General features: G+C 51.0%; 1 protein-coding gene across 1 annotated transcript in view; it reads left to right on the forward strand.

The window, feature by feature from the left end:
* The window catches only part of atp2a2a (ATPase sarcoplasmic/endoplasmic reticulum Ca2+ transporting 2a), a 42,117-nt gene extending 15,937 nt beyond the window's left edge, over positions 1-26,180 (forward strand). Inside the window, 17 exon segments of the mRNA XM_036528041.1 lie at positions 8,695-8,775; positions 10,074-10,159; positions 10,666-11,130; positions 13,615-13,703; positions 15,313-15,415; positions 15,551-15,682; positions 15,973-16,092; positions 16,526-16,744; positions 17,430-17,765; positions 18,389-18,609; positions 19,014-19,149; positions 19,151-19,217; positions 19,890-19,975; positions 20,080-20,213; positions 20,615-20,732; positions 21,493-21,613; positions 25,296-26,180. Coding sequence (XP_036383934.1) covers positions 8,695-8,775; positions 10,074-10,159; positions 10,666-11,130; positions 13,615-13,703; positions 15,313-15,415; positions 15,551-15,682; positions 15,973-16,092; positions 16,526-16,744; positions 17,430-17,765; positions 18,389-18,609; positions 19,014-19,149; positions 19,151-19,217; positions 19,890-19,975; positions 20,080-20,213; positions 20,615-20,732; positions 21,493-21,613; positions 25,296-25,309 — 2,528 coding nt within the window. The 3' untranslated portion in view covers positions 25,310-26,180.
* Positions 26,181-26,686: the final 506 nt, after the last annotated feature.

Below are 26,686 nucleotides of genomic sequence, written 5' to 3' on the forward strand. Positions count from 1 at the left end.
TCTGCGCTGAGTGGGTGCTCTGACACACTGTACCGTCCCCTGCGGTGCTCTTCTGTGAAAGGAGTTTCGACGCTCTGATATCGACCCGAGCGCGTAGGTAAAGGTGCTGCTCGCAAGTGCGGCTTTCTGATAGCGAAGGCTTTTTCAGGCTACCAGACTAGCGAAGGCTTTCTTCCCCACTCTGCACCTTCTGTGCTTTTCATGACCTAGACTTAAAAATGCGATACCTTTCATGGATGTAGACCTGTTTTTTAATACCGCGATGACAACTGTTAGCCCAGGAACCGGCAGTGAGAGCTGTGAAGCTCACCCAGCTGGAATTAGCTGAATTAGCCGTATTCCTGGGGAAAAAAAAACTGAACGTCAGGCTTTTTTTTTTTTTTTGTTTAAACATGTACTCGTCTGCGCTCCCCAGAAGTGAGCGTCATTATGATTGGGGATTACGCCCTGCTGAGAGCTGTTCGACGCACTCGCCCTGCCGCGGTTTGCCAGGGGGTCAGAATCTGACGCGCTCGCCGCATTGACTAATCCGCCGAGCGCTGCTCGCGAGCGCGGCACCAGATGAACATCACGCTTATATAACCCGGTTAGGGGGATTAGGACGGTTCCGAATTAGAGAGACCGGGCGCGGCATGCGGGTGCTGGTGTGCAGAACATCTTCAGAGTGACTGCGCATTTTGGCTGCACCCCTGCTGCTGAGGGGCGAAGCCGGCATGCTTTCTGAGAAGCGTCAGAATTCTTAAGCCCCTCCGCCAAAAAATATCCCACACTATCTGTCGCGATCTGACCAGAATGGGTTTTTGCCTGCGTGAGCGTTTTCTTTTTGGAGGGCTGAGGCAGGCAGGAGCAGGGGGAATGATGTAGAGGACTCGGGGGTCTCAGAGGGGTGCAGGCGTGTGGTGAGGGGCGCACTTCATGAACAGAATTTTAAGCAGCAGCACAGAGGCGGCCCCCCTCGCCTGTCTGGTCCAGGGAGTCCGCTGCTCAGTTTTTCTCTTGCTAACACAGCAATGCCAGTCATTGCAACGCATTTCTCTGCTGGACAGATCTGCAGGCAGGACCTGACCCCAGATCAGTTTTCAGTCAGCAAGGTCCAGAGACAGATGCATGCACTGGTTCCAAGGACCTGACCCCAGATCAGTTTTCAGTCTGCAGGGACCAGAGCCAGCGGTATGCAGTGGTTCTGTGGATCTGTCCCCAGATCACTCTTTAATGTGAGGATCCAAGCTCTTCAGCTTGCCCTTGAGGACTGACCTTCTGGCTGAATGGTACAGCATAAAAAGCGGTGCGGCATAGTGGAAGAAAAGGCTGTGCTGTGGGGCTGAGAGGCAGAGCAGAGCAGAGGAGAGCAGAGGAGAGGAGAGGAAGAGCAGAGCAGAGGAGAGGAGAGGAGAGGAGGGTGTGAGTGAAGGGCTGTGGATCGGGAGCTGTGTGCTGTCGCCTGAGTCACACTCCGCCGTCACCTCGCCGTCTCCTCCCCAGCTCCGCTCCGTCTCCCACAGTGTCACGCAGTGCCGATGTAGCATCACTGCGAATGCAGACACACACACGCAGACAGGCGCACACACAGGCGCACACACAGGCACACACACACACGCGCAGACACGCACACACACAGACACACGCGCACACACGCGCACATGCACACGCACACGCACACGCACACACACACACACACACACACACAGACACACGCACAGACACACACACACACAGACACACACACACACCCCGCCAGCCTGACTTTAGGTGTCTGTGTCTCGGCTCTGTTGGCTGCCCCCCCCCCCCCTCCCCCCCTCGCCCCCTGTGGTATGGTGACACGGTAACTCGGCAGGAGCCTCAGCTGCAAGCTTTGCTCAGACACACACACACACACACACACACACACCCTCCCGGGTCCTCGCTGTCACTGTCCTCGGCTCACCTCGGTGCGTCTGTGAGGCGGCAGGATCAAAAGAAGGAGATCTTCCCCCTGAATCTGCCCGTTTTGTGCATTTTCATCTTCTTGAGTCTGCAGCTGCCCGCCCCCCCCCCCCCCCCCCCCCAATCTGAAATGACTCACCAGCATCGATTTCTCTTTGCTTGTGTGATGGAGTGTGAGTCACTGGGTGAAAGTTTGGTTGCGCTCTGTGGTGGAATAGAGGAAGCTTGACTTGAGCAGCGTTGCTCTTTTCCGGTACAACATGGCGGCCCTGACAGTCTTTCTCCATGTGCATGACGGGATAGTGCGTTTGAGAGGGAGGGAGGGAGAGAGAGACGGGGGGGGGGGGGGGCGTTAGGGAGATGGCCGGAGAAGCTCCCAGCTGCTCCTATTGTCTGAAAAGAGGAGGATGGCCTTTTACGGAAGTGGCATTGGAGGAGCCACCGCCCCTCACACTCACACACGCACACGGACACAGAGGCAGAAAGCATACGCCCTCTGCCCATCAGCGCCCTCCGCTGCCCGGCATTCCAGACATCAGCGATGGCATGTGGCATTCTGCACAGCCTGGCAAGCCTCTCCTGTCACCGCCGAGACTTTTGGCAAGCGTCAGAACCCGGCCAGGTGGTCGGTGTCCCCTGCCTGTCAGCACGGCAGCCAGGATGGCCTTGTGTAAATGTGCAAATAGATGGAAGAAGGCGAAACCAGAGATCTGCGGGGAGGGGGAGAGGGGGAGAGGGGGAGAGGGGGCTGGTGCAGGTTGTGCTCTGGCCGGGACCCGTCCTAGAGATGTATAAGGATATAAGTGTGCAGAGCCAAGCGATGTACATGGACGGAATAGCACCTGTGGCTAGAGGCAGGCAGCTCTTGGGGGCCGTGGGGATGCCCCTCTCCCCCCCACCCCCTGCGCCCTGATCCTCACAGTAAATGGTGACCCTGACCGAGGGTTTGACCCCGCGCGGCACGTCCTAATTAGTGACAGGAGGAGGGAAAGTGCAGACAGCCGGGGCCTGACTCTGAGCAGGCTGTAAAGAAGGGCCTCTAACGAGGGAGAGGTGACCTTAGCATGAGCCGAGGGGGCACGGGGAGAGTGCCAGAAACCCCGTCCAAAAAGACGCACCCGCTCTCACACCGCGAGCCAAAGACAGCTGTTAGAGCCAGGCCTGCCTGTGCCTGCTCCCCCTCCTGCTGTTAATGCCGGACCTGTCTGTAAGTGATCACTCTTACCCTTCACGCTGGCGCTAATGTGACCGCTTGAGCTGTGTACGGCTAACGTGCAAGCCGCCGAGTCCAGCTCACCTCTATTCTCAAAAGTGAAAATTGGACATGTCCATGGAAAGAAAAAGGCGTCATTGATCTGCAGTTACGATTGTTGTTTGTTGTTTTATTCATAGAATAAAATTACATGAAAGAGTTTTAAAGAATAAATATTTTTGAAATATCTAAGTATTGTTTATTCAGTGTAAGTTGATGTGTATATATAGTTGATAAGTAGATATAAGCATTGCGAACTCACAGCTTCTTTGGAAGTGATTAAAAAAAGTTGGCAAGTTAACAAAACAATTGATAGTGTGGGAATCTAGAAAATTATGTGCGCTAACATACCCTAATATAATGTCAAAAATTACAGTTGCCCATCTAGTCACTTGAGACACTCAAGTCTTGTTAACACAACCACAGAAAGTTCATGGTCAAAGAACATTCAGTAAAGGAATCATTCACATGGCAAAAGCATGCATATTGTAATGGGCAGGAAAGTGTGCTGCCCCCTGCTGACCAGGCTACATTACTGCATCAATAACGTGAGTAGGTTGTGGAAGGTTGTGCTTTTCTGTTGCTCCCGTGGCGAGTCTGTGTGCACGTGACCATGATGAAGCCGCCCAGGGTGGGGGGGGGGGGGGGGCTGTCGTGTTTTGGTCGTGTTTCAGCTGTTCAGCGGACCTCTGCCTGTATCTGGACTTCGTCTTGGCGCTCTGAGACCAGTCATTGGTCGCCACAATAACGTGCTTCTCTCCTGGGACAGCAGCCATCCACCCAATCAGAGAGCTGCCTTAAGTCTGTCTGTCTGGCTTTATCTGCAAAAAAAAAATCAATGAATAAGGTGCACTCGAGCCCGTAGTTTCTTTTTGGGGTGCTGCTAGCCAATACCTGTGTGAGCATTTTTAAAAAAATTATTTATATTAAATGAGATGCTGCCCAAAATTCATAGACACGCTGAAATACCCGAGGACATGATCAGTGCTTCGGGGTCCGAGTCTCACTTTTGTGCCTGCTGGAAGGGGAACAGCAGGAATGAATGGGTACTCTGGGTGTGTGGAAGCAGGATGTGGCGTTTAGGGGCGGGGCGGGGCAGGGCGAGGCAGACTGACAGCACCACGTGGCTCCGCCCTCCTGTCATGAGCCTTCCCTCCCTCCCTCCCTCTGCACAGCAGAGAGAAGCTGCCAAACCAGCCGGTGTTTACGATATGCCACATATCTCCTGTGTGTGTGTGTGTGTGTGTGTGTGTGTGTGTGTGTGTGGGTAGCTGTTAGTGGGTGCATCGTAAGATCGCTGTGGCTCTGTGCCTCCTATGTCTGTGTGTCTGTCTGTCTGCCTCGGTTTGTCTGGGTTTATGGCTCCAGAGGGTGGTGAAGCAGTCAGAGGAGGGGGTGTGGGTGGTGGATTTAGACCAGGAGAGAACAGCCCGTTTGGAACGCGGGGTTACAGAGTTCCAGCGCATACCTGCCGGCTGCTCCTGAAATAGAACCTGCACCTCAACTGGGTATTAGCTGCCTTTACAGCTGCCGCAGAGAGGTACGCATCCACACGCACAGCCATACGCAGATAGACCGACGCATACATACACATACACGCACACATCCACGTGCATACACACGTGCACACACATACACGTACATGTGCATACACATGCATGCACACACATCCACATGCACACGCGCGCGTGCACACACACATGCCACCTGGGCTTTTCAGGTTTTTGTTCATTGTAAGGTTCTCTGTCCATGTAGGGCAGCAAGGAAGAAACGTCTCACCATCAATCAGCTTTCAGGACCTGTGTGTGCGTGTCACTGTGCAGACATGCTAGTTTCTGTGCTTCTCGTGTGTGTGTGTTTGTGTGTGCGTGTGTACGTATCTTTTTTGCTTGCTCGTCTCAGCCTGCATGTTTCCGTGTCATGGTTGTCTGGGGTTCAGAACTTTCCCACAGGAATACCCCGTCACACAAAGTTTGACATTTTGCATCCCGGTCTGGGATAGACCTCACAGCCACCCCTGCCCCGAGGCCTTTGTACTTGAAGTGGGGACTCTCGTCTGTAGCTGGCAAGCAGGGAGGCGGAGAAGTGCTCATGTCCTGAAGGGTCTGTTGGGTGTGCAACAAGTAGGATGTTGACATTAAAGAACAGATGATATACACACGGTGCCTCATTCAAAATGGACTGGAAACTAATGGCTCCGGGAAAACAATGTCTCTTTCTCGGAAAGCGCCGCGGCTAATTTAAGCAGCAGGGACTGTTCGAGAGGCTGACTTCAACGGGCACTAATGTAGGCTGGTTCACACATCCGAGCCCGGGTGTCGGAGCGCGCGCGGCTCCTTTGTCCACGCATAGTGTGCTCGTTCCGTTTCTCTCCGAGAAAACGTTTCTATTATCATGTTGTGCCACAGGAAACCTTGCACAACATGAGGATGTGTCTGCTCAGCAGTGTGACTAAGGAGGTACGATAAGACCACAAATGTCCCCCCCCGTTTGTACAGTAACGCGTATCTTGCCTTTGAGGGTTTTTTGATCATCGTACATTAAGTGCACATTGCTTGGGTGGGGCCGACCGGCTGCCCTGGAGGGCAGTGCTTATTGATGCATGATTGGTGTGGCACGAAACGCTTTCTCCGAAGCTTAAAGGGGAATGGCTTTTATTTCTAACCCCACCGGTCATTCGGTATGTAAGTCTGCCTTATAAACCTACTGCACTCGTTCGGCGGTGGAGGCGACTCACGTCATTGCATGACCTTCCACCGGGCGGGAGGGCGGGCGGACCGTGTGTGGCGTTCCGTTTTTAGCCGTTAGGGTCAAGGATGCAGCGTGCTTCTAGGAAAAGTGTCTCTTCTGAGAAAAGCTGGGACTGTCTTTTCTACTCGGTTAAATATCAGGTCAGGTTGAAGAGCAGCTTTCATAAGGTTTGGCACCAGTGGCAAATGATTGATCTAGTCTGGCAGATGTGTGCTTCTGAGGACTAACAGTTATTTTCTGGGTTGAAAGGCAGGTAAGTGTGGATCGAAAGTGGGGGCCGTAGGGTGTCGGGTCGCGTTTGAAATTTAGGTGCAGGGCTGCGGATGCACTGCAAGGGAAAGTGGAGACCGCCCCCTGTGCTTGCTGACAGACCGACAGACAGCCTCTCTCTCCCTCTTTCCCTCTCTCTCTCTCTCCCTCTCCCTCTCCCTCTTGCTCTCCCTCTCCCTCTCGCTCCCTCTCTCTCTCCCTCTCGCTCTCTCTCTCTCTCTCTCTTCCTCTCTCTCCCTCTCGCTCCCTCTCTCCCTCTCGCTCTCTCCCCCCCCCCCCCCCCCCCCCCTCAGCCCCGGGATGACCGAGAGGCAGCTGCTCCTGTGTGTCCACATTTAAACCTGATCACAGCATCGGGGAACATATTCAAATAGTTTTCCCATTTTTGGCCCTGTGCATTGTCCATCTCGTGCTATTTTCCTCCCAACCCCCTTCCTCCCACCCCCCCCTTCCCATCCCCCCCCCCCCTCAAGGGCAGCAGGGGCTCAGATTAGTTTACATGTCTCCTCGGTCCTGAAAAGGGAATCCTGACGGCTGCTTATTTCCCCCCCTTCGTTCTGCAGTCTTTTTCCCTCATTCTTTCTCCGCCGCGGCGATTATGCGCAGCGGCTTCGGTTTTAACCGACGCCGGGTTCCGCTTTGCACCCGGTGCACCCTCTCACCCTTTTTGCTGTGCCATTGTTCGCCGGCTCTCGCTCCTGAAAATTTAATACCATGAGTGGGATTTTAATTTGCGTTAAGGTTTGCAAAAAATAAATAAATAAATAAAAATTGCATGGCTGCCGGTCCATGTAAAATTGCTGTTTAGGAAAGTTTTTTTTTTTTTTTTTTTTTGAGATTTGAAAGCGTGAAAAACCAATTTCCATTAAGATGCTGTGAGTGAAACTAAAGTAGAATGTCCCCTGAAACTAGTTCATAAATGTCAAGTGGTGAAGATGCCCAGGCAACCATTTAAAAACATGAATTATGTATTTATATTGTCTGTCCTTAAGTTTATGCAGAAATCGCTTGTGGGAGGGGGGGATGTCTCTCTTCCCTAAATGTGCTGCCAATTACCACTCCAAGTGTATGTGGAGAGCGAGGGCTGCTATTTCTGGCTCTTTGTCTGAGGCCTGACAGAAGTTGCTTTCCCTCTCCTGTTTGCTACTTTTCTATAAAATAAGAAAATAAGAAATATGACAGCCCTTCTCTGTGAGTGTGCACATGGGTACGTGTGTGCGCGCAGGTGTGTGTGCGCGCAGGTGTGTGTGCGTGCGCGTGTGTGTCTGTGTGTGTGTGCGTGCAGGTGTGTGTGTGTGTGCGTGTGTGCGTGTGTGTCTGTGCGCGTGTGTGTCTGTGTGTGTGTGCGTGCGCATGTGTGTGTGCGCGTGTGTGTCTGTGTGTGTGTGGTTGCGCGCGTGTGTGTGCGCGTGTATAATCTTTGCACATCTTTACACAGGCTTTCTTGGGCAATTAACAAAAGCAGAGTTTAAAAACAGAATGTTTTCCCCAGAGATGCAAAACCATGTAAGGTGATTGTCAATCGCCCCAAGATTTAATTAGCACTTTCCCCCCGTGCAGCCTGCCTGGCCCCCTCCTTCCACCCAGGCCGGTCCCCGTATGAGCAGCACTTTTCCCCAGTCGGGTACATGTAATTACTAATTACTCTGCAGCCGAATGAGGACACGCAGGGGACGCCCACACCTCTGCTGCAGCCGTGCAGCTGTTTGGGTCGTCTTCACCGTGCTGATAGAGAGCGTGACGGTTACGCGGTCTGATGCATATGTGACATGCTGTGACGTGCCTCCTCAGACGTGCCTCGGTGGTCCGCTACGCCGTCGGAGGGTCCGAGACCCCCCTGGGTTCTGGGTCTTTCTGTGCTGATGGTTTCTCCCTGTTTGGGACAGCTGGAAATGTCTGGGGTTCATTCTCAAATAGTCAATACATTTCTCTTGTGAAAATGTGAATGATCTCAGCTTCCAGCTGGAGGCGAGTGAAGTGATCACACAGTAAATGAGTTGTGCATGGTTGTGTATAATGTATATATGTATTTAATGTGTATTTACATGCATGTTTGTAAATGTAAGGCAGCCACAGTGTCCTTTAAGCGTCCGGTCACAAAGGCGTCTCATTCTCCCCGTCAAGCCTGAACAAGCCCGCGGAGTCACGACTTTCCGTGAAAATGCAGTAGTTACAAGAAACGGCCTCCCAGGCTGCGCTGTCCTCTTCCCACACAAGCCAAGTAATTACACGGCTCCCGGAAGCCTCTCAAGGTAGCATGCGGTGTTTATCCATGTTAGAGGTGTCAGGTTCGGAGGCTTGATTGCTTTTGTGTGACCGCAGCATCCTCCCACTTCGCGAACCGCCTGGAAGCACAGTTTGCGTCTGCAGCTACTGCCTTGTAAAGTTGCTGTGGACAAATTGTATTTTGAAAGTTTGTTGACCCCCCCCCCTTCTCACTTCTGTGTGTGTGTGTGTGTGTGTGTGTGTGTGTGTGTGTCTGTGTGTTCTTTCTCCAGTGGGAGACAAGGTCCCAGCAGATATTCGCATCTCCTCAATCAAGTCCACGACCCTGCGGGTAGACCAGTCCATCCTGACCGGTAAGCTCAGCTCATTCTGTTCTGTTCCCGTTTCAGCTCGTGTAGGGAGCCCGCCCGGGTGTCCTGCAGCGGGATCACGTCCCTGAGCATCTGTGGACCCCCGTGCCTGCGTGGCCCCCCTCCCTCCCCAGCCGAAACCCCAGCAGTCCTCTCTCCTCTCTCCTCTCCTCGGCTGCAGGCTGAAGACGAGGGTTTCGGCTCATTAGTATGCGCAGCCTGCGCAGCTGGCTCTGCTGATAACGTTAGGGACATTCAAAGCCCCCTGCCGCGGGCATGAGTCACTCCCGGCCCCGCCGCGGAGCGGTGACGTTTCAGTGCCTCGGACCGCCAGAGTCCTGCTGTCCGGCGTCCGACAGCCTTAAGACGCTCCCCTGCTGTTCCCTCCTTTCTGACGTTTTTTGGCTTTAATTGGTTTCTTAGCACTTCAGTGGTTTAGCGTGCAAAACTGTGAGCCCCTCATGCCCAAAGGGCTGTGAGAGTAGCCACTGTGGAGGGGGGTTTTAGCTGGAACTGAGGGGTGATCGCCAGGGGGCGGCTCAGACGGCCGTGACGAGCCGGCTGCGGAGGGAAGGCTCTCTCCCAGGTGACACAGCGGGACAGAGTGCAGTCCCAGCCACTCTGTGCTGGCTTATATCTCACTGTCTCTCACGAGGCCGAGCAAAGCTTTATTACACTTCACCGAAGTGGGAGGGCGGGAACGTTAATTAAAATGACGATTTCGCAATAAGTGGATTTTTTTTTTCCTTGTGTTATAATTGGAATGTTGATTTGGTGCGGTTTCGTTGCGCTTTCAAGTCTGTTACAGTCTAGACACATGCAATTCACAATGTGTATTGAAGACTACCTAGGTTGGGCCATTTCTGATTGTGAACATCTGAGCATCAGTCAGAAATGTTTCCGTTTTTTTTTTTTTTGGGCCAGTGACCCATCTGCTTTTTTTATTGAATGAAAATTTAAGAGGACATCTGAGACAATCTTTCCTTTGGGAGTGCATCTGTGACATCCGGGGTCAAAAGTCAGTTATCAGGGCTCAGCTGCTGCACAAACAGAGAAAGTGGAAAGAGGAGAGGAGCTAGGTTCAAATGTCTGACCACACAGAATGTTGCCTTCACACTTTGTGAAAGCATTTTCTGTTTGTTTTCCACTACCTTGTTATTGTTTTAAGCTTCTCTGACAATTAGGTAATTAGAGAGCAGGGGATATTGGAATGGTTACCCACAAGCCCCTACTTCAGCACTGTTCATGCTCTGTAGAAGAGCATCCAACCTTTGACCTCTTGCTCTCTTCCTTGATTCCAGGTGAGTCTGTATCGGTCATCAAGCACACTGACCCTGTCCCTGACCCCCGAGCTGTCAACCAGGACAAGAAGAACATGCTCTTCTCCGTAAGTATCCCTGGAGACGCTTCAGACCCGTTTCGATTTGTTACGAAGGTCGGCCAATGGGAACAAAGCACTCATGTTCTCACATTAACAGTGCGGTAATAGCCTGGCCCTGGAGAATGTTTCCATGTTTTTGTTTGTACACTAGTTGAATCAAGATGTTTTGAGCAGTGCTCTTTGAAAACGCTACCAAGCTCTGCCAAATAAGTGACATTTGTTTCGGAGGGAGCACAGGAACTTCTCACGCCAAAGAAACCCTGGCTTCATGGGTCTGAATGGTGGGGTTATATTTATATCCAGAAGTAAACCTCCCGTGGGGGGAATTTCCTGTTTTTTTCCCCTCACACCAGTAACAAAGCCACCTCACCCCCCCCCCCCCCCCCCCCGGGGAGGAAGTGATGTCATCAGTGCAGGCCCAGGCTAGCGCGTCATGACGAGCACTCTGTCTGCGGTCTCACCCGTTCCCTGTGTCTTTTTTGTTTTTTTTTTTTTTCCCGCCCGGTTTCCAGGGCACCAACATCGCGGCGGGCAAGGCAGTGGGCGTGGTGGTGGCGACGGGAGTGAACACGGAGATCGGCAAGATCCGGGATGAGATGGCGTCCACGGAGCAGGAGAAGACGCCGCTGCAGCAGAAGCTGGACGAGTTCGGCGAGCAGCTGTCCAAAGTGATCTCCCTCATCTGCATCGCCGTGTGGATCATCAACATCGGCCACTTCAACGACCCTGTGCACGGCGGCTCCTGGATCCGCGGCGCCGTCTATTACTTCAAGATCGCCGTGGCGCTGGCCGTGGCCGCCATCCCCGAGGGGCTGCCCGCCGTCATCACCACCTGCCTGGCGTTGGGCACACGCCGCATGGCCAAGAAGAACGCCATCGTCCGCAGCCTGCCCTCCGTCGAGACGCTGGGCTGCACCTCCGTCATCTGCTCCGACAAGACCGGCACCCTCACCACCAATCAGATGTCCGTCTGCCGGGTGAGGCTCCGCCCACTCTGGGATGGGGGGCGGGGTTTGGGTTATTTGCCAGACTGCTGATGGGGTTTTTTTTTTTTTTTTAATAGCTAGCCGTAATTGCCCTGACAGATTTGAACTGATCCGTGACACAGAACCTGTTTGTTTTTGCTGGAAAACTGGCAGGAAAGGCGGTTTGTGTCTCTGCCTCTGAAACTCTGTCTGAGAGGAGAGGTAATTGCAGGTCTGAGGCCAGCAGTTTGAAAGCCAAGGCCATTATTTCGGGGTGAGGAAGCGTATCGTGGGGTGATGGTGTGTGAGCCTCTGAATGTGACGTGGAGTCCCAGGATGGCTGTATGTGAGAGAGGCAGTGGGAAAGATTGGGGTGGAATCCCAGGAGCAGACTACTGCAGAAGACTGCTGTGTGTGGTGCTTTTTTCCTCTCTCGCATCCCTCTCCCTCTGTCTCTCTCTCTCATCTCCATTTCCCTCGCCTCTCTTGCACCTCTGTCTCGCTCTCATCTTTCTTTGGCATGTCTCTGAGTTGAAATTAAATGTTGAAATAATAATGATGGTAAGGATGTGACACCGTTTTGGTATGCCTCAGGCTGGGGCAAGCTGCCAGGGTCACCTCCCCTAGCAGAATTGGGAGTTTCTCTGTCAGGGACAAACCTGTGCAGATTTCTCTTCCCTCTCCCCCCTCTCTCTCTCTCTCTGTCTCTCTCTCTCTCCCCCCTTTCCCCCCCCCCATCTCTCATTTCTCTCTCCCTCCCTCTCTCATCTTTCTCCTCCTTTTCTCATCCCTCCCCCTCTTTCATCTCACCCTCTCCTTCTCTCATCCCCATCCTTCGCTCTTTCCCTTCCTCTCGATACTTTCCTCCGTCCCTGTCTCTCCCCTCCTCTCTCCTTCCCCCCGCTTTTCTCCTTCCCTTGCTATCTTTCCTGTACTCCTCCTCCCTCTCTCTGATCTCCCTTTCATCTCTCATCCCTCTGCTTCTCTCATCCATCTCCCTCCCTCTGTCACCCCTATCTCTCTCTCCCTCTCATCCCTTGCTCCCTCTCCCTTCCTCCTCCTCTCTCTCCCTCTCCCTTCCTCCTTCCCTCTCTCTGTCTCTGCGTCCCTCCATCCCTCCCTCCTCTGATCTCCCTCAGGCAGTGTCTCTCCCTGCTTTCTTCTCCAGCAGAGCCAGTCTTCCCCTGTTCCTCAGGCACTGTGCCACTCTCTCATCTATATTCAGCAGTGGGGTTACTTGCAGTGGTGTTGCGTAACTGACCTTGCGTTTGACTGGCTCTCGCTGCATTCTCTCTCTCTCTCTCTCTCTCTCTCTCTTTCTCCATTTCACACTGTGAAAGCCTGCATCCGCTTACTCACTGCTCCCTCTGGGAGCGGATGCATCCACACTTCTGTATTATTAATTCAGCTTATTAATTCAAGTTTATTCTTTTTTATTTTTATATATACATCCAGACGAGCCCAGAAGTGTGGAAAACCGCTGACTTTTGTTTAAAGCCGGATTTTTAAAACAGACCTTTCAAGCGTTTTATTATTTTATAATGTTTTTAAATGGCACCTAGGGTTTTTTAGACGGTCACTGCTTTTTTATCCATATTTCATTCGTCAGCAGTCGGTGCAGAGTACCCAGAATGCACCCCTTCGCTGGGGAGTGTCTGCAGCGCTGGTCAGGGAGCCGTGAGGCCTGTCATTGTGGTGTTGGACAGCAGTGTGTGTACAGGAGAGGGCAGGCCCGTAATCTGCAGCCCTGCCTTCAGCCTGAGATGTCATGGCTCTTTGAAGTCAGGCCAGGAGGAGGCTTGAGCGGTTCTTCTTTTTTTTCTTTCTTTCTTTAACGGGACGTCTCCTGTCGGCCGTGGTGCCTGGTAAGTTGGCGCATGCCGCCAGCTGGTCGGGCAGTGCCAGCTACAGCAGAAAGCAGCGCATGCCAGGTGTAGGAACCAGGCCCTCCTGTGAGGATAGGCTGCGCCCGATCGCTTTCCCTGCCGGCCTGCTGTCACACTCCACCGGCCGCTGGCAGAGGAGAATGAGAGGAACACTCTTGCGCGCGCGTGTGTGTGTGTATGTACGCGTGTGTGTGTGTGTGTGTGTGTAAGATTGTGCTGGCAGGCACCCCCTCCCAGCCAGAGGTGGCTTCCGAGGCTCGTCCCAGATTCAGAGTAAAGGCAGGGATGTGCATCTGCTCTGAGGCTCACTGCTCATGAGTCTGTATGACGCCTCTGCTGAACCTCTGCTCGGCTGGGAGGGGCACACGGGGGACGCAGGGTCTGTCGTGCTCCATCACACCCTGATCCCGGCTCGTCACAGCGGGCTCTGCTGCCCGCTGTACCGTCCGCTGGTGTCTGCTGCCACCTGCTGTGCGGGCTGCTCAAGAGCCCTGACATGGAGGGATCAGCATTTCTAAGTCCAGGTGTTGCAGACAGGTGAAAGGTGTGTGCGTGCGCATGTGTGTGGATAGGCGTTCTGAATTGTGACGTTTCCTGGGGTTTTCCGCAGATGTTCATCCTGGACAAGGCCGAGGGAGAGAGCTGCTCGCTGTCCGAGTTCACCATCTCCGGCTCCACCTACGCCCCCGAAGGAGAAGTGTGAGTGCCGTACTGACCCCCAGCTGTCAATCCAGCACATTGGTGACCTGACTCCCCCCCCATGTCAGGAGCACATACAGAGAGAGCAGTTTCTGTCCTGTTAGTACTCAGGGAGACTCTAATCTGAGGGACAGTGGGGGAGCAAGTAGACAGGTGCTGTTTGCATTTTCACCCACCAGCGTGTGGGACAAGATCATTTCATGGCTTGCTGGGTCGGGTGGCTGCTGTTAAATTCAATTAGATTCGACAAGCCGTTTATTCAGGGACACAGCTACAGCCATTTAGATTCCAGCACTCCCTGTTCCTGCTCACCCTCAATATCGAACACCCCTCCTTCACCCCCTCCTCTCAGTAGATTAACCCCTGCCCTCATTATTATAATCCAAGTGTTGTCCGCCAGGTCTCATATGGTGGAAACGCAGACCCCTCTTTGAGGAGGAGCTGCTTAGCGGGCTTGAACCAGGCTGACAGGAGACCAGGCATGGGGGGATAAAACCCCTCGAGCCTCGATTCCGCCGTTCTGAGCTGTAATCAGTATTCCGAGCGTGTGCTCTGGCAGTAGAATGTCCTTGGCCTGCATCTGGTATTCCCGCCGCCCGAAATAAAGGATGGCTCTGCTGGAATGGCGGGAGCTGCCTCTCTCTGCTGCTGCGCCACTGTACATGGAGTGCCTTATGTAACCCACAGTGTGCGGCAGTGGGGGTGTGCGTTTACGCCTGGGCTGATGTCGGGCTTTTTCCAGCCCCTCTGACCGCCCCCCTCCCGTCCCCCCCGTCCCCCGTCCACCTAGTCCATCAGGCTGGGGGGGACAGCAGGTTTAGTCTCGTGTCTCCCGACGAAACGACCCCCCTGGTTTACCCTGAAGTAAACCCAGAGTTAAGTACACATTACATTGCTGTCATTTAGCAGACGCTCTCATCCAGAGCCACTTACAATTTTATCCGTTTATACAGCTGGATATTTACTGAGGTTAAGTACCTCACACAAGACTACAGCGGCAGTGCCCCAGCAGGGAATCGACCCAGCAACCTGTGGGTTCCGAGGCCTGTTGCTTATCACTATGCTACACTGCCCACATTAAGCAGTAACTCCCGTGGACAGAGACACTATGCCGTACCTCAGTCAGCAGGGTCCTCCTCCCAGTCTTACCTTGTGTTCATAGGGAGGGCGTGTCTGTTTCACGAGTCGCAGCTCACAGTTCTTCACAGAGGGTCTGTGGGAGATGGGCGGCTGCCCTAGTGCAGATGGGGCCACTTACTGCCTGGAGTGTGTCTATTTATTCCCCTCTGATTGGGGGATTCTGTTTTGAAGGGCAGTGATAAAATGAGAGAATGAATTAGGGACCAAAGAGGTCATCAAGGGTCAGCCAGAGATCACCAGCCAGGGCCTGTTTTAGAATCGCCTTTGTGGAATAATTGAGTGTTCAGAGCTGAATAACAGTTATTTACGTTAAATACATTTGGTCTGACAATAATTATCTTTAGGTTTTCTTTTTTATATATTTTTAAATACAGGTCAACAGCGCTGCAGATGAGGTTAATGTAGAAACAATAGAAATAGTATGGGTTGCCATTTTTATATTGACTGTGTGTTTCCGTCTCTCTGCCAGGTTCCGTGACGGTAGGCCAGTTAAATGCTCCCAGTTCGATGCCCTGGTGGAAATGGCCACTATCTGTGCCCTATGCAACGACTCCTCTCTGGACTACAACGAGGTGGGTGTCCCAGCCCCCCTCAGAGTAATGAGTTATGAGTGGAGTTTTTGGACGGGATGTACACTAAACTGTGTGTGTGTGTGTGTGTGTGTGTGTGTGTGTGTGTGTGTGTGTGTGTGTGTGTCCGTCCCACAGTCCAAAGGGGTGTTTGAGAAAGTTGGCGAGGCCACAGAGACCGCCCTCACCTGCCTCGTGGAGAAGATGAACGTGTTTGACACCGACGTTAAGAACCTGTCCAAGATCGAGAGGGCAAACGCCTGCAACTCGGTGAGTCTCCTTCCGCAGCAGACGCTCTTATCCAGAGCGACTTGCATAGGTTTTTACATGTTATCCATTTATACCGCTGGATATTTAGAGAGGCAATTGTGGGTTACGTACCTCGCCCAAGGGTACAGCAGCAGTGCCCCAGTGGGGAATCGAACCAGCAACCTTTCTGTTACAAGTCCTGCTCCTTACCTCTATGCTACACTGCAACCAGAACCTCCTGCTAGTAAGCGGAAGGAAGGAGCTGGTCCGAATAGAACGTCTGTGGTAAAATAAGTCGTCTGGGTTGTCAGGTGATCAAGCAGCTGATGAAGAAGGAGTTCACCCTGGAGTTCTCCCGAGACAGGAAGTCTATGTCTGTGTACTGTACCCCCAACAAAGCCCGCTCTTCCATTGGCAAGATGTTCGTCAAGGTAACGTGCCCTTGCCCTTTAACCATTAAAGTTCCTCCCATGTGGATGTCATCATCATGGCTAAACATGGTTTTGCAATAACTGCTATGACTGAGGGAAAAGATGTATGATGTTTGTATACATCTATACATGTAGAATATTCAAGCTATATTTGTGGTTATTCCAGGTAAAGGTGTGATGCGTCCGAATGTGTTCTCGATTGGATGCAATGAAATGGTTGTATTTAAAAATGCTGCATGTAAAAGTATTTGGATGTCTTCTGACATGAGCACATTCTTGTTTTTGCTTATTTTCAGAATCTGTTTGCTGAATTGAAACATGTATTCGATAGCTCAACTACAGGTGTTGAAAATGAGAGAACCCTGTAAAAATGCATTTGACACCTGTTGCGATGAGGTGCGTGTGGCTTCAGTGTTCGTTACCTGTCCCGCAGGGCGCCCCGGAGGGAGTGATTGACAGGTGTACCCACGTCCGGGTGGGCAGCAACAAGGTGCCCATGACGGCGGGCGTCAAGGAGAAGATCATGTCGGTGATCAGGGAGTACGGCACAGGCCGCGATACGCTGCGCTGCCTGGCGCTGGCCACCCGCGACAACCCGCTGAAGATGGAGGAGCTGGTGCTGGTGGACACCGCCCGCTTCATCGAGTACGAGGTGAGGACTCGTCAGGTGTTTCGGCTTCAGAAAACGCAGCGAGCCCCCGAATGAATGGTCTCCCTGTGGCTGTGTGTGTATGCTGACATAGCAGTTCTATTTCGTTAGTTTTTGTCACCAGGAGCGGCACGTTTTGTTTTCAGAAACATCAGTGGTGGTGTTCTGATTAAAAGAACAGTGGAGCGTTGATGCATTCCGCAGATCTTTATTGGTGCAGGGTATTGAAAAAATAACTTGAGACCTGCCCACTGCTTTCAGGGGAATCATCAGGTTTTTCGGCTTCAGAAAGAGCAAATGAACAGTTTTCCTGTGGCTGAGCTTCTATAGCAGTTTGCAGCTCCTGGTGATAAAAACTCATTTTGTTTCTGGGGGCAAATAATGTTCTGTGTTCTGATTAAAAGGACGTTGAAGCATACACACACCTGTAGATTTCTTTACAGGTGCAGGGTAATGAAAAAATAAGTTGTAATGGAAATGAATATCCTGAATCAGCCCTGGGAAAGACCATAAGTTCTCAGCTGGGAGTGCTATAAACATGTGCAGGTGTGTCTGTAGAGTCGGCATCTGCTGATGTGTGCTAGCCGGAGCAGAGCACCAAGAGCCAGGGCAGTGGGGTGGTGTGTGGGAGGAGTGAGGGGCGTCGTGAGGTTCAGCTGTTCACCCTGTCCCCCCCCGTCCCGCGCAGAGTGACCTGACCTTCGTGGGCTGCGTGGGCATGCTGGACCCCCCGCGGACCGAGGTGGCGGGCTCCATCAAACTGTGCCGGCAGGCAGGCATCCGCGTCATCATGATCACCGGCGACAACAAGGGCACGGCGGTGGCCATCTGCCGGCGCATCGGCATCTTCACCGAGGACGACGACGTCAACCACATGGCCTTCACCGGCCGCGAGTTCGACGACCTGCCACCCCACTCCCAGCGCGAAGCCGTCATGAACGCCCGCTGCTTCGCCCGCGTCGAGCCCTCCCACAAGTCCAAGATCGTGGAGTTCCTGCAGTCCTTCGACGAGATCACCGCCATGGTGAGAGAGCGACAGGCCAACGGCCCCTCGCAGGAAATGCGACCTAAGTGAATTACATATGCATAGCGGAGCTTCACAGAGCACCATAGCAGCCCACATTTCGTCATATGTTACACGTGTTTATTATCACTTATTACACATTTATAATTATTATATGAGTATGAATAGTAATAACTCATTGTTTTTGTGCATTGGTTTTATACTGAAAATATTTTTGTACTGAGAACAAATCGTCTTTGCCTAAGTCTTTGTGTGCAGTATGGTATCTGTGGCTTTCCTGTTTGTGGGAATCTGTAAACACATACCTTGGAAATGGCAAAGGTCTCCTGTATATTTATCAGCCTACATAGGTAAGGATATTTCCAAACCCTCAATCCATTTAAGCAGGTGCTCTTATCCAGAGCGACTTGTTTTCCATTTATACAGCTAAATATTTACCGAGGTAATTCTGGGTTAAGTACCTGGCCCAAGGATACAGCAGCAGCGCCCAAGCGGGGATTCGGTTGTGAGCCCTGCTCCTTACCACTACACCACACTGGTGCCCCAGTAATGCCTGTCAGTAGTGAGGCAAGTAAATGCATTTCTTGGTGAGTAATTACTCCGCTCTGGCGGTTTCCTCACAGACGGGAGACGGGGTGAACGACGCCCCCGCCCTGAAGAAGGCGGAGATCGGCATCGCTATGGGCTCTGGCACTGCCGTGGCCAAGACGGCCTCGGAGATGGTCCTCGCCGACGACAACTTCTCCTCGATCGTGGCGGCGGTGGAAGAGGGCCGGGCCATCTACAACAACATGAAGCAGTTCATCCGCTACCTCATCTCCTCCAATGTGGGCGAGGTCGTCTGGTAAGGGCTGCACTAGACAAGGGGGGCTGACGTTATGTATGCGTGTAGCAGAGGATCCCTTTTCCACAGTTACTTGCGTGTCACCGAGTTATATAGCTGGATATTTGCTGAAGTATTTTGGGTTGAGTACCCTGCTAATGGATTCAACAAAAGCACCTCACCTGGTTGCCTTGTATCATTTTTAAAATTTTTGTCATGATCCTGTATGTGACATTTATGATCATTGGTGCATGCAGTCATGTTCCAACCTAATCTGAACTGCAGTAATGGGTCAGTAACCCCAAGGCTACAAGAATAAACTGTAACCCCACCTTAACCGTTAGCAGTTAGCGGTCACTCCCAGTTTTGCAAGGTCATGACATGACATTTTTAATGTTTTTAACGGTTTGTTTCTGTGGTCGCAGTATCTTCTTGACCGCGGCCCTGGGTTTCCCCGAGGCGCTGATCCCAGTGCAGCTGCTGTGGGTCAACCTAGTGACAGACGGTCTGCCGGCCACCGCCCTGGGCTTCAACCCCCCCGACCTGGACATCATGAACAAGCCCCCCCCGCAACGCCCGCGAGCCCCTCATCTCCGGCTGGCTCTTCTTCAGATACCTGGCCATCGGATGTGAGTGCTGTTCTCCCCTCCTGGCTCCACCTTCAGCTGGGCTCGGTGTGACTGAGGCCGCAGTGTTCTCTGTTTGGGTCTGCTCGGCCGCCTGTTCAGTTTTGCCTTCCTCCGGCTGCCCTAAAGTTGCCCCAACTCGCGAAGTTCGGTTATTACTGTAGTCATGGACACAAAGCCTCCGTCACGCCGCGCTGGCTGCAGTCAGAAAGCTGGCTTTGTGAGGTGCCACAGCTCTGTGTGGAGATGGCAAGCTGTGTGGGCTCCAAGGAGACAGCCACAGATAGCAGCAGGAGAAATATTCATCAGGCATCGCAAAACGGACTGTCATTACGGAGCAAAGACTCAGTACATCCTGCTGGTGCTGGGGCTCGTTTATCATGTGTGTGCGTGCATGTGCGTGTCTGTTTGTGTATGTTTATGTATATGTGTGTGTTTTTGTGTTTGTGTGTACGTACACGTGCCCATGTGTGTTGTACGTGTGATTTTGTGGGTGTGTTTGCATGGGTATGTTCATGTGCCCATGTATATTTGTGTGTGTGTGTGTGTGTGGTGTGTGTGTGTGTGTGTGTTGTGTGTGTGTGTTGTGTGCGTGCGTGTGCGTGTGCGTGTGTGTGTGTGTGCGCGTGCGCGCGCATGCTTGCCTGTGACTGATTGCTACTCTGCCCCCTACAGGCTATGTGGGTGCTGCCACTGTGGGAGCTGCTGCCTGGTGGTTCATTGCTGCTGAGGACGGTCCCAGAGTCACCCTGTACCAGCTGGTGAGAGAAGCTCCTCCCCCCGGTCCCGCCTGGGGTCTGTCACCCTCACACTCTCATGCCACCGAGCCCTCGGTCACACGGCTGTTCCTCTGTCCCCCTCCCAGAGCCACTTCCTGCAGTGCGCTCCTGACAACCCCGAGTTCCAGGACCTGGAGTGCAGCCTGTTCGAGTCGCCCTACCCCATGACCATGGCCCTGTCCGTGCTGGTCACCATCGAGATGTGCAACGCCCTGAACAGGTGAGTCAGTGACGGCCCTCTCCCCGTACCTGGAGAGCACACACAGAGGGTTCTCATTGCATCTTCCAGGTCCCAGTACTGAAGTATATCTTAATGCACCGTGTCATTCAACACACTGCATTAGCTGCTTTCATTTCATTTGCTCCTATTTCAAAAGCTCCAGCGCAGCCGAGAGCATTCCAGCTCTTCCTATTGGTGAATGGTAACGTTTGACCAGCCTACTGCTGTGGGACAGAAGAAAGTGAATAGGATTGTAGAGTCTTGAGGCAGTCTGAGAACAGTCCCGCCTACCCCAAGCCTGTGGCCTCACGCTGCCCTCTCTCCAGAGATGGCGCTGGCCACAGGTCCCATGTCTTTGCCCCATCTAACCCCGGCGCTCTCTCTCTCTCTCTGCCCCGCAGCCTTTCGGAGAACCAGTCCCTGCTGCGCATGCCCCCCTGGGAGAACGTGTGGCTGCTGGGGGCCATCTGCCTGTCCATGTCCCTGCACTTCCTCATCCTCTACGTGGAGCCGCTGCCGGTAAGAGCCCGCCTTCAGCGGAAGGACCTGGGGGGGGGTTTAACTTACTGCTCCCCCACGCGCGTACACGCCTGTGTGTATGTCTGTTAGTATGTGTGTGTGTGTGAGCATGTGAGTAAATGCGTGTGTGAGAGAGAGAGAGAGTATGTGAGTGTATATGCGCACGCTGATGCATGCCCAATAAGGTGGCAGTCAGCCTTCTCCCCTCTGTGGAGTCAGAGGCTGGCTGGGCCCTCTTCGCTGTGCAGGTTCCACCGGCAGTAACAGTATTCTGCAGGGCTGTGTGTTTCCTCACCGCTCTTGTTATCGTAGCGCGCAGGCGGTGTGCTTCACCTCTCCCCTGCCGGCCGCTGAGCGCAGCTCCCTGGCACCTCGCTCTGCTGGCAGGACCGGGCGGCGCTTTGCAGTCTTTAGGGCATAGCTTCAGCTTCAGCTTCAGCTTCAGCGGTTGCTGGGTTCCCGTAATCTCCGCTTCAGGGCTGTTTGCAGCCTGCAGACCGCAAAGCATGACTCTCTCCAGGAAGAGAACGTTCTGTCGCCGCTGCCGCCAAAGCCGCTGCCTGGATGAGTAATCTGCTCCTCCTGTTAATTGGTTGGATTTCTATCGGGCGGAATGCAAATGAAAAGCTGTGTACAGAGATAGCCCAACAGTCTCTGAGTCTGAAGGATTTGAAGGCCACCCTTAACAGCCTCATCTGTGGAAAAGAACATGTTCTGCTTCTCCTGGTGTGCAGTGTAACGCTTCCCTCTCCCCCCGCAGATCATCTTCCAGATCACCCCTCTGAACGTGACGCAGTGGCTGATGGTGCTGAAAATCTCTCTGCCCGTCATCCTCCTGGACGAGCTGCTCAAGTTCATCGCCCGCAACTACCTGGAGCCCGGTAAAGACCTGGAGCGGCCGGCCGGCGGGTCCGGCCCCCTGTCGGCATGCGCCGACGGCGTGTCCTGGCCCTTCGTGGCTGTCTTCTTGCCCCTGGTGCTGTGGCTCTACAGCACCGACACTAACGTGGCCGACATGTTCTGGTCCTGACTGACATGAGCACGAGCACGAGTGTCCCCACCCCCCAATCCCCCGTCCCCGTGTGCCGTGGTGCGAGTGGCCAGATTAACACAAAACAACGACAACCCCTAACAGCAGCTCGAGATTTCACCGAGGGGAACCCGCGTACAGCCACACAAAGTTAAGTCACCATTTGCACTCGTAACCCCACCGCACCCATCGTTCCAGGGGCCGTTCACCGAGACGGTCAGAGAACCATCATCGCCAGTTTCTGTCATTCCTTCTTTTTTTAACATTTTTTTTTAAGATATGTATATTTTTAATGGATTGAGAATGTAATTTGTCCTGATTTCTCATTTCAAAGCAAATCTTTTTTTTTTTTTTTTTTTTTTTTATTATTCCTCTCCTCCCAATTACTCTCCCCTTTAAATATATATACATACATAGTGAGATATTTAAGAACTGTCCAATGACATTACATGTACAGAGATTTAACACTATTTTATGCAAACTGTTTTTTGTAGTTTTGGAGAGGAGTAGCGGAGGGAGGGGTACCTGCTGTGTACAGGACTGTTTACTAATGTATTACCATTGTGTCTTCAGTATGAACTTACGACGGATGATCGCCGAGTGGCCTGCTAACGGGGGGAGGAGTCTTGAACGAATGAATGAGTATTTATGTCGACTTAAAAAAAAAAAAAAAAAAACGACCTGGAAGGAAAAACTGCATGTTCTGTGTTACTTGCATGTGGGTTTTCTGTTGTTTTTTTTGTTTGTTTTTTTAAAAATTGATTTATGTTTCCCTCCCCATCTAATGTTTTGCATTCCTTTTTTTCCCCCCTCTTTTTTAATTCCTTTTTTGTACTCAAGCGTTTTTTTCTGCATTAGGCAGAGCACAGCTACCTCAATACACATAACGTCCCTTTCCTCCGGATACTGCCCCTCTGACATACACCCCAGCCTCTCTAACTAAGCTTCTCAGTGCAGATGTCATACTAAGTCTTGAGGTATGCCCATTTTCCCTTGTGCAGAAAAAAAACAATAAAATGGCCTCCTTCTCCCCTGGTTCATTGTTCTTTCTCTATTTTAAGGACATTTTTTTAGTTGTCATTTTGGTTTGGGGGGGGGGGGTTAAAGATGTAAATTTTTACCTTTTTTTGTTTGATTTCAGAGGAGTGGTAGAGCAGTAAATATCCAGCAAATCTGTCACTGAATATCTGGACCTGAACGCAACACAACACACCAGAACCAGATCTTTACCATTGTTTTCCTTCCTCATGAACAATACACTCACTGAAACATTATTTAGGTTGGTTGTCTTAATTTAGAAGCATTTCTGCATCTTACATAACATTATTTCAATACTAGTAATATATATGTGCACATACTGTACTTGAATATGTATAAATACGCCAAGTGGCTGGTTATTTAATCTATTGAGCACAAGTAATACTGTGGTCTGGACCTGCTGTGGTCTGATTCCCCTGAAGGAATTTTGCACAAATCTAGGGGAGACTTCCTTGGCCATATCATCGCCCCAGCCGTAAAGGCGAGGGGTTTGCTAGTAGAAAAGTCTGTAAATCTGTACATAGCACATTACCAAAATAGTAAATCTGTGTATAAGTTTTAAGGTTTGTCCATACTGTCACACTAATCCTAGTTTACACGGGCGTGTCTAAGACAATAAACTAGCGTACCACTGGAGAGCATGCTTCCGGCAGTATCAGGACCGCAGAGCTTTTCTTCTCATTCCGAAAGTGTGTGTGTGTGTATGTGTGTTTGTGTGTGTGTGTGTGTTTTTTTTTTTTTTTAAACAAGCCTAACTGTGCCATTTCTTTCAATGCCTTCCAATCGCTTCCCTCACAGAGTGAGTATCCTAGCCTGCATGTCCTAACTCCACCCTCATTGGTTGTTCCCTCATTGCATCATAATCGCACACACTCGCCCAAGCCCCGCCTATCCCTTCCCGCCTCACACAGCACCCACCAATCAGGTGACTGTCCTCACTGTGGTCCTACAGGCCTTTGTGTAGGCTTTGAATAGTGCTTAAACAGCTTCAGAGGGGAGGGAAAAGCGAGGTTTTTGGTTTGGTAGAAGGCTGTGTGGTAGAGTGGCCTGTTAACAAGAGGGCGTGTCCTCCTTTTCTGTTTTCCAGTCTGTTCTGCTGTATATATCTAGCGTTGGGTGTGTGTCCTCTTCTGATTTTGGTTTTAACAGCTCAGACAAAGTGCTAGGGCAGAGTGTGGAAATGGTGCTGTTTATTTAGTCACATGTAGAACCGCCCCCACCACCTGGACTTGCATAAAGGGGGTAACACCGAGGCACCGGGCCTTTTGATAGATCCAGATCTAAATAAAGATGTTCCCAGCTGTAGTGGGTGATTGATGGCGGTGTCTATCCATAGCTGTTCGGCGCTGAGCGTCTCTCCTAAATCAGCCCCTTAAAAAGATGAATGGGAGGTGTCAGCTGTTGGGATAAAGCAGGAGAAAGGAGTGGCAGTCACCGGTTTGCACATTCCCCGGGTGCCACACAGTGTTTGGATAGGAGGTGATGGGGTTTTTTTTTTTTTTTTTTTTTTTAACTCGGGTAAGCATGAATCCATGTCTGCTGAGGCATTCTGAAAATTAACAGCTCTGGCCTTTACTTCGCACCGGCCACCTCTCACCTGCTCCCTCCGCCCCCTGCTTCGGCCACTCCAAGAGCCGCTAACACGCCTATCAGTGGCACTGGTGTCGTTTTGCTTGTGACCCATGTCAGGAGAGGAATTACTCTTTAGTGCCACCAGGTGGAAGTCACAGCTCTACCCTTTTCACTTCCATCCACCATCCATCGGCAGAGAAGCAGCTCGCCCAGTGACACATCTGTGTGTGTGTGCCTGGCACTGGTCACTCTCCAGTTTGAACCAATCCCAGCATTCCTTCTCATTTACTCACTTTAATCTGTTAACACGTTGCATGACCGCCTTTGCAGTGTGAATTTGCTAGGGTTTCTAGGATGAAAAATGAAATATGTGTGACATTTAAACGAGAGAAGGGTGCTAGGGGATATTTTCATATTTTCATTTTGTAGTTGTTTTGTAAATTACAGCTGTGTTTTTGTGGGTTGACCAACCACAATGCCAAAAGAAATTTATATGATTAATCTTGCAGAGCTCTCACTTTCAAGTTCTTAAGCTAACTTGAAATATTAATATATTTTTTAAAACACATTTGCAGTGCACCTGATGTTCTGACAGATCAGACTGTAGCTCTGACGACCAGTGTTTTTTTGTTTTTTTTTTTTTACACAGTAGTTGCATCTTTATCTGCAGGGATCACAGATGAGCCATCACTGAAACAGTGTTATCACCACTGCCAAGCTCTGCTCAGTGAGAGAGTGACTTGCTCAGTCAGGCTGCAAACACAGTCCCTGCCTCATGATTTATAGACAAGGGTTTGAGAGCAAAAGTTTCATTTTATTTTTCCCTACCCATTTCATTTCTGTCTCTATGTCTCTGCTCTTGTGCTTTGACCTCTTGTTTCTCTCCTCTGATTGGTCTCTCTCTCCTCTCTCTCTCTCTGCAGCTCGGGCAGAGTAAGCCCACCTCCTCCTCTAAAGTCCTTTGCAGGAACTGTGAAGTTTTGCTTTAGTGTTGTGCATGTGTGTTTTGAGCAACACCACATTCTCCAAGACCTGCATGAAAAAAAAATGTGCAAAGAAAAAAAAATGCATATCTATATAATTACAAAAAAAACTTGTGACAAAAAAAGAGAAAATGGTGTATTTTTTAAATGGACAATGAACAGTGTTTTAGGACATTGAAATACTAAAAAAGGCCAGTCATCTGTATGTTAGGCAGTCCTGCCTGCGTACATCCTCAATGCATGGAGACAGACCTTCGCTTAGCCTTCAACCTTAATGAGGATATGAGGAGTTTTCATGCCACCTTTTTAAACTCTGTACAATGTCATAGTTTTATATAAATGTACAATATACAGTGATGCATGTCCAAGTTGAAAAGTAGCCAAAACTATTTTATCATCAGAAATTTCTATTATAGCTATGTATAATGCCATTTAATATGTAATTAAATGCTATAAAAAATATCCATTTACATAGAAGCGGTACAACTGTTGAATGACTAAGCTCAAAACCACCAATTCATCTTTTCCTAAGGAAATCTTTTTTTTGGGGGGGTGTGCAAAATAACCAAATAGATCTTTTTTGTTTCGCACTGTAATGTAACTTATTTAATGAGATTCTGCAGTATCTGGGCAGGTGGTGGTGGTGGTGGTGCAGCCAAACTGTGATGCATTTTCTTATGAAAGAAGCAGTCAGTCCTTTTTAAACAGGATGTTTGAACCCCGAACAAACTGTAAATAAGAGCTACTGTTTATTTCAGCGCTGACGATTGTAACGTGCATCACACGGACTTGTGGTTTCAGGTAAATAAAACTGATTATACATGATTTGCGTGAGTGTGCCTGACTGAACAGCTCTCCTGGGAAAGGCCCCGGCCTGAGGAGGAATCGCAGTCTCACCAGGTTCCATCACACACAAACACTGCATGTGTGTGCCGCACCGGTTCTCCTGGACCAGAGAACTCACCTCAGACTGACACTTCCTGGTCATGTAAGGAAACGCATCGTGAGCGATCACAGCCGAATTTGGCTTATCCTGTCTTTTTCAGCTTTTGCATTACTCTGCATCTAATAGGCAGACTTCATTTCCACCACAATCCAGCGCTGTGTGCCCAAACCATGTAATTACAATATGTCATTTAGCGGATGCTTCCAAAATAGTGCATCACAATGCTAAGAGTAGTTATCAAGAAGTACAACAGGTCGGTAAGATACTGAGTTAAGTGCTAAACTAGTGTAGAGTGCCTTTCTGTTTGCTTTTTTTTTAATAGAAAATAGGGATAGATAGAGAAGAAACTCAAGAGAAACTCATCTCTTCAAAACTTCTCTTGAAG

This window comes from Megalops cyprinoides, chromosome 4 (assembly GCF_013368585.1).
Source record: "Megalops cyprinoides isolate fMegCyp1 chromosome 4, fMegCyp1.pri, whole genome shotgun sequence".
NCBI classification, from domain to species: Eukaryota; Metazoa; Chordata; class Actinopteri; order Elopiformes; family Megalopidae; genus Megalops; species Megalops cyprinoides.